Source organism: Rhinopithecus bieti, unplaced genomic scaffold (assembly GCF_001698545.2).
Source record: "Rhinopithecus bieti isolate Rb0 unplaced genomic scaffold, ASM169854v2 scaffold_69794, whole genome shotgun sequence".
Classification (NCBI taxonomy): domain Eukaryota; kingdom Metazoa; phylum Chordata; class Mammalia; order Primates; family Cercopithecidae; genus Rhinopithecus; species Rhinopithecus bieti.
The window spans coordinates 81,770-89,167 of NW_016826017.1; the positions used below are offsets into that span (position 1 = coordinate 81,770).

The 7,398-nt window shown below is 33.1% G+C and overlaps 1 protein-coding gene across 1 annotated transcript in view; it reads left to right on the forward strand.

Moving 5' to 3' along the window:
- Positions 1 to 7,398, forward strand: part of LOC108522818 (sodium- and chloride-dependent neutral and basic amino acid transporter B(0+)-like) — an 18,170-nt gene that overhangs the window by 1,879 nt on the left and 8,893 nt on the right. The window contains 7 exon segments of the mRNA XM_017863259.1: positions 1,366 to 1,374; positions 2,109 to 2,279; positions 3,860 to 3,943; positions 3,946 to 3,966; positions 3,969 to 3,992; positions 4,787 to 4,934; positions 6,065 to 6,197. Of these exon segments, the coding sequence (XP_017718748.1) occupies positions 1,366 to 1,374; positions 2,109 to 2,279; positions 3,860 to 3,943; positions 3,946 to 3,966; positions 3,969 to 3,992; positions 4,787 to 4,934; positions 6,065 to 6,197 (590 nt within the window).

Genomic DNA, 7,398 nt, shown 5'->3' on the forward strand with positions numbered 1-7,398 from the left:
TTCAATCGCATTTCTTGTTAACTGGTTACATTAAAATATTCACAGTGGTCTTCAGAGACTTAAGAAAGGAACTCTGTTTATTAAACACTTTAAGTGTCAGTAGCATGAATTCCCCTATCTAGAAGCTGGGTCATTTAGTCGTCTTGGTATCGAATATTAGCTGGAAAATTCATCAGAAATCAGTTTTATTTCCGTCTATGTCCTAAGGTCCAGTGTGGTAAAGAGAAGCATTCTGGATCATTTTGAGCCTCTTGTAACTCATTTTTAGAATAAGAAATTCCCTGTGCCTTGACATCATACATAGGTCCAGTAATTGCCATGAATTTTTAGGAACTATATTAAACTAGTTTTAATAGAAACTTTGAAAATATAGTCAAAAAATAATATTAATTGTATGCTATTATATTTTTCACTATTTCCTCTAAAATTTAATATGCCATATTGGCATTCAATTTTTTATAATAACATCATTTGGGTAATAGATGATCTAGACACTCTCAGTCCTTCTTCTTTTGTCCAAGAGTGGAAGAGGAAAATGAAATTAAAATGTGTTAAATGCAAATCAGGTTTAAAAATATAGTCAGGTTTGACAAGTTATTTCTAAAATCTGGAAATATTTTTATCTATATATTCTTTTTAACAGTTTATTAAAGAGAAATGTCATACCACTTTAAGGTCTAGGTCTGTAGTATTGACAATTTGTGGCCACTATATTAACAATTTATCATCTATGGATATTATTAATAATAAAATAATATAATAGATGAAAAGTCAGGTATAACACTGAAGAAAATAATCTTTTTTAAAGAAAAATACCTGTTCACACTCAGCTGGTAAAGCTTGTTTATTGTTGTAGTTAAATAGGGATATTCCGAATTTTTTTCTTCATATTTGTCATTCATAGGACTTAAACTTCTATTAGTCGTAGTAAAGATGGTATGTGCATTGCAACATCTATACAAACATATTTTTCCCTGTGGTCTAGTGACTTCCAGGGTTAGTGTTAAAGTAAACCACTTACCTATGAATAAATAACAAGTACTTTATAGACTCATTTTTAGTAGAATGCATTTTGAGAGTTGAGAAAATGTTATTCCTAGGTACGATGTTACAGTATCATAATATGAAAAATACTTGAGGCAAAACTGTAACATAAGTAAATAAAATGTATATAATCTGAAAACCCATTTTTATCCACTGATCCCCACATTCTTTATTAAACTTTGCCAATACTTCTGGAATGCTTTATTAGTAAGCTTAATATTGTACCCTTGCTTCAACCTATAATTTGGCATGGCTTCTAATGAAAAATACTATGCCCCAAAAGTGGAAAGAAAGAAAAGGAAAATGAAAAAGGTTAAAAGGATGGGGGAGGTGAATTGTCTAGTGTGGGAGAATTATTCCTTATGAAATTGAAAGTTAACTAAAAGTATTTCTCAAAAGTTCAGAGTCTTCAAACAAAACCAATATATTTTGTACTAACACTGAGTGAAGAACCTTGTGACTCTTTGGAGAATAATAAACTTAATTGCAGTAACTTACACTCTGAGCCACATTAGCAGTTTTACCCCAAGTCTTAAAAATATACCATTTATCTTTAAAGGAGAAAGGAGGAAAACCAATGTTGAACATGGGCCATGTGCCTGGCATTTTAGCAAGTGTTTTCACATAGACCCTGTATTTGAACCCTTACCACAAACTGAGTTGGCATTGTTCTCCCCTTTTATAAGGAATCGAAGGTTCAGACGTTAGACAAATTGCTGGAGGTCACATAACTGGTAAATGGTCTAGCCAGGATTTCAACCTAGGTCTATCTGGCTCCAATGCCTGGGATCGCTCAATTCCTCCGGCTTACTTTTTATACTCTACAATGTTTAGTAATCACAACAGCCTCATTTGGTAATACTAGCATCCCCATTTTGTAGATGAGAAATCCAAGGTTTAAAAAATCAACTACTTATTCATAGAAAGTAGTGAATTTTAGGCCCAAACCCAGCACTCTCTGATTCCACTGTATCAGGATGCTTTTAAAATGTTATGCTGGTTGTCAAAGTGCCATGAAGACTTTGAGCTGTAATAGTGCTTTGGTTCTTTCTCACCTTTTTTAGGCGCCTTCTTGATACCTTATGCAATTATGCTAGCATTGGCTGGTTTACCTTTGTTCTTTCTGGAGTGTTCACTGGGACAATTTGCTAGCTTAGGTCCAATTTCAGTTTGGAGGATTCTTCCATTGTTTCAAGGTTGGTATTAAAGCATTTTCTTCACCATGGTTATTTGTATATTTGTGCATATAGCTACCTTCACTGTGAGGAACAAAAAATTGCTTAAAATTCTGACAATTTAAGGCAAAGAAAACATGCATTATTGTTGTTTCGCTGTACAGTATGCCACTGCAGAATTTAAAAAATCACATGTTTTATTTCTGTTTATCATGGGCTGCAGAAATGGGAAGGGTTAGAAAGCACACTAAAAACAGTTAGAAGGGTGTCATTATTTTCCCATTTTCACCTTGTGAATTCTTTTGCCACATAGTCTTGTGCTCTAGTTTAAAGGCTCTAACTTTTTTCTACTTCGTATGTAGTCTGTGTCTTACTGCCTTTGCATATCTTTTACAATGCCTCATTCAGAAAAGTTGAAGGGTAGGTCACTATTTTTTCTTGGATGCTCTTAATAGAATAGGACACTGATAAAGCTGAAAAATGCCTTGTTATTAAACATCAAACTACCTCTTTTGACTGAAGATTAAATATCATTTTGATGCTAGCTGCTGAAAATTATTTGTTTTCAATGCAACATCAAAACTTCATAGTGAGGTGAATAGAATATTGTTCTGGAAGAGTGGAGAAACTACCTTAAAAGCTAGTTTTAAGCATAGGAGTTATATTCAGCATGCTAAACTGCATTTTGAAATTACTTAGTTAAAGAAACTTTGGATATTTAAATTCAGATTGTTACTGAATTATTTAATTTTCTTTACACATGGTTGTAGATATATGTACACCATCCCTCCAGGTCATTATTTTAGAGGCTTCATTTTCTACTTTTCAAAATGTTGATGTATAGATGAATATTGTATTGGTCAGTGAGTAAATAAGATATGTGCTTTGAATTTTTTTCTTTTTGTCTAAAGATGTCGACTTTGCATGATCTGACAAGAATTTGCAGGCTTAATAAGAAAAAGTAATAGACATGGGTTTTCTTTGTGTGAATTTGATGTGCTGACAAGAAGTCTTCTGGCCTTGGCCTTAATACGCTTTCTAATCAACTGAGAAACTGCATCAGAAAGCCAATCATAAAAATAAATGTAAATTTAGAAGAAAATTACTCAGACAACATTAGCCCCTACTCTCCCAGAAAGAAAAAGGAAAAAAGTCATTTAAAACAGTCTTTATTTATGTATTTATCTATTTATTTATTTATTTATTTATTTATTTATTTTTGAGATACAGTCTCACTCTGATGCCCAGGCAGGAGTGCAGTGGTGGATCTCGGCTCACAGCAACCTCCACCTCCCAAGGTCAAGCAATTCTCCTGCCTCAGCCTCCCGAGTGGCTGAAACTACAGGCATGCACCACCATGCCTGGCTAATTTTGTATTTTCAGTAGAGACAGGGTTTTACCATGTTAACCGTCTTGAACTCCTGACCTCAAGTGATCCGCCCTCCTCAGCCTTGGAAAGTACTAGGATTATAGGCATGAGCCACTGCGCCCTGCCTGAAATAGTCTTTTTTATTTTAAAATAGATTTTGTGGTAATTGAGAACAGCTTTTTTAGAAATTAGCAAAAGAAATTTCACTTGATTGTGATTTGTATTTAATTGCTTCTTTTTTTTCAGGGTGTGGGGATTACCAATGGTCCTGATATCCATGTGACGATCTATTACAATGTCATAATTGCCTATAGTCTTTACTACATGTTTGCTTCTTTTCAAAGTGAACTACCATGGAAAATTGTTCTTCGTGGTCAGATAAAACTGTAGCAGATCACCAATAGGTAAAATTTGTCAACCACCAAATAGTTCTTTTATGTATTTTTTATAAGCTTCAAGGGTCAAATCATTCCCTAAGCAACTTAGGTACGATTTTAAATGGTCCAAAGGTCACTGGTGAAAGCAGAAGATAGTATATATAATCGGAAAAATGATTAATACAATGTGCTAATCCCCGAGAGCAGCCAGGAAGGCTAAATCATGCCTAAGATTACTTCTTCCAGGCCTATGTCCTGGGCAGGAGAGGAGAAACTGAGAAAATGGTAAAGGGAGAAAAGTACTATCCAGGATAGTTGTGTGTGTCTCAGGAGACAGTAGGTGTTGTTCATGTCATATGTTGCTAATCTTTGGGATAATGTACCATCCATGTCGTAGGCTATTACCATTTTAATTACCTATGTACATCAGAGGATAAATTTATAAATATTTAATGCTACTGAGAAGTTTAAAGGCCTTAATTTGTCTATATGCATAGGTTGGATAGGTAAATCCACACACAAAAGTTTGTTAGCACACTAAACCTCAACTGAAACAATTGTTACTCTATACCTATTGTTACTGTAAATACAATCACAGCTTGAAAGGGTAGACAGTTTTGTAATTCCTCCTAGTTTAGTAGAAAAGATTTTAAGATGCTGAATGTACATAGCTTATTCCATCTGTAAGGTTTCTACTCCACTTTTTTCAAGTAACAATTTTGATGATAATTTAAATATTTTACCATTAAAACTTTTTTTCTAGGAAAGCAATCTTCTAAAACTAAGTACATGTCTGTGTCTATATTTTTGATTATCTTTAGTAACTCACTGTAATGTGAGTACAGTGAATAAAGGAATACAGGAGATCGTCCAAATGAATAAAAGCTGGGTAGACATCAACAATTTTATCTGCATCAATGGCAGTGAAATTTATCAGCCAGGGCAGCTTCCCAGTGAACAATATTGGAAGTAAGTATACTAGACGATTTACTTTTAAGCAGATGTTATCTTAAAATTTATATAAAACAACAAAATATTAATCAATCCCTTCCTTAACACATAAAAAGGAAAATCAGGACAAATTATATTTCATTTAACTCAAATGTCTACCTATCCCAGGTGATTAGTAGTTACCTGCAAAATTAGCTCATAGTCAGCAATGTGTCTTTTATAAATTAGTTATTAAATGGACACAACACTGTAATGATTTATTAAGCACTTACTAGCTATGAGTTAGGAAATTGCTTTGAAGAAACACATACAAAGTTTAGACTACAGTGATCAAGTTGTAATGATAAATCATTGGGTGATGAGTAATACTGCTTTTTAAAAAAGTGTAATTCTTCAGCAGTTTTGTTTACTGTTGTCATTATATGGTAAGAATAGATATGTAGTGTTATATTTACTTTCATTAATTTCAAATGATCTCTCTTTACTTACTCTATATCTATCCATTACGCTTACCTAATATTGTTGACTCTACTGCTAAATGACCTCTTCTTCATTCACTGTTAATGACCTTTGTAACTCTTTTAAACTTTGGATCTTCAAATATTCTCAAACTTCAAGCTTAGAAATAAATCCTAGATCCATGCGTGTACTTAGTGCAGGAATCTTTGAATTTTACAGAAAGTCTGTGGAAAAGGTGTGAATAACAGAGATCATTTGAGTTTGGATGGATATCTATAAGTATGGAAATGAGGAAATATTAATTAAAATTTTAAATGTTTTCCTCATTATTTATAACATGAGAAAATACTATAATAGTAAAATAAAATAATCTGACATAAACTCAATTTCTTTATATCAAAGATCTTGAAATAGAGGAAGGTAATAGCTAAAAGAATCAGTAGATCTTTTATTCTATGGTTTGAAACTTTGGATTAGCTGTGGTTAACTGAATTCAGAGCTTGGCCATTTAATGAACTATCTGTGCCTCTTCATATTGATAGTATCTATCAAAGGCTCACCAAACTTCGACATGTTAATAAGATACAATATTCATGAAAATTCCACCTGGATAAGTGGTATTACAAAATTCAATGTATTTTCTTTAAGTCAAGTGATTCTGTGATCATAAAATGACTTATATGTTTCAGTAAAGTGGCGCTCCAACGGTCAAGTGGAATGAATGAGACTGGAGTAATTGTGTGGTATTTAGCACTTTGTCTTCTTCTGGCTTGGCTCATAGTTGGAGCAGCACTATTTAAAGGAATCAAGTCTTCTGGCAAGGTAACTTGAAAAACACATTAGATAGTGATATAGCAGCTTTCCAATTTCATTGTAGTTCAATATCAAGCATTATCAAAAACATGTTTTTTTCTTCTATAATGGGAGCATTCAAATGTGTGAAAAGCTTTCTAAATAGTTATTTTAAGCTCTAAGTAAACACATAGGATCTCTGTTATTGCTAAATACAAAACAAAGAAACAAAATAAAAACTAGTACTAGAGGTGCACATTTCCTAAAAACATGGACTCTCTTAGCTGATAGAGCATTCTGAGGTTTAAGAGTATATTATTAAATTTTCTATCCTACTATATAAAGAAGCATCTTGAATGGAATCATATATTGCAACGTATGGTTTGGAAAGTCTAGATCCTTGTTCTGTATAGAGTAATAGTATCAGGAATCCCCCAGTTGGAGAGAGAGAGAGAGAGAGAGAGAGAGAGAAATGTGTGTGTTTGTGTGCATGTGTGTGTGTGTGTATATATATATATATGTATATGTATATATACACACAAACTATGTATTCATTCTCTTAAAGATTGCCAAAATGGACACAGAACTTTTCTCTCAGTGAAAGGGCCTCTTCTGAAAACATTCTGTTATATTTTCTCACTTCATTGTTTACTTTTATAAACTTTCAGAGAGAATAATGGTAATTTAAGAGAACAACATGAGATTTTCTCTGTGAACAGTTACACAATACCCAGAAAAAAAATGTCTATGTGTTTTTAACTAGTCAATGGATATTTCCTCAAAGGTGGAGGACAGGAATCACTGGGGATCTTGTCTTTGTATTCTGAGTACAATATCTAGCACATTCAGTTAATGTTAAGTTGTGATGAGACATGCTGTTACATTACAAAAATACTGTGAATTATCACAAGTCAAGTGAAAACTTTCCAAAATGTTTTAGTTCCACATTTTTTAAACCCTTAGTTTCCTTTTGATGTTAATAGTGAAAGAGTCCATTAAAATCCATTTACCCAGGCAATTAATTTTTATTGGTCTCTGGATGACTTGTTTAAATCATCTCCTTGGTTGTATTATAAAACACATACGGATCAAGGAAATCATCCACATTAAGGCAAAGCTGGTCTCAAAGGCAATCTGCTCATCTGGAACCATGTGTTATCTAGTACAGAAGCAGTGCACTTGTATGTGTGCTATCAAACTTTCTTAATCGAAGCTGTAAGGATAACAGTAA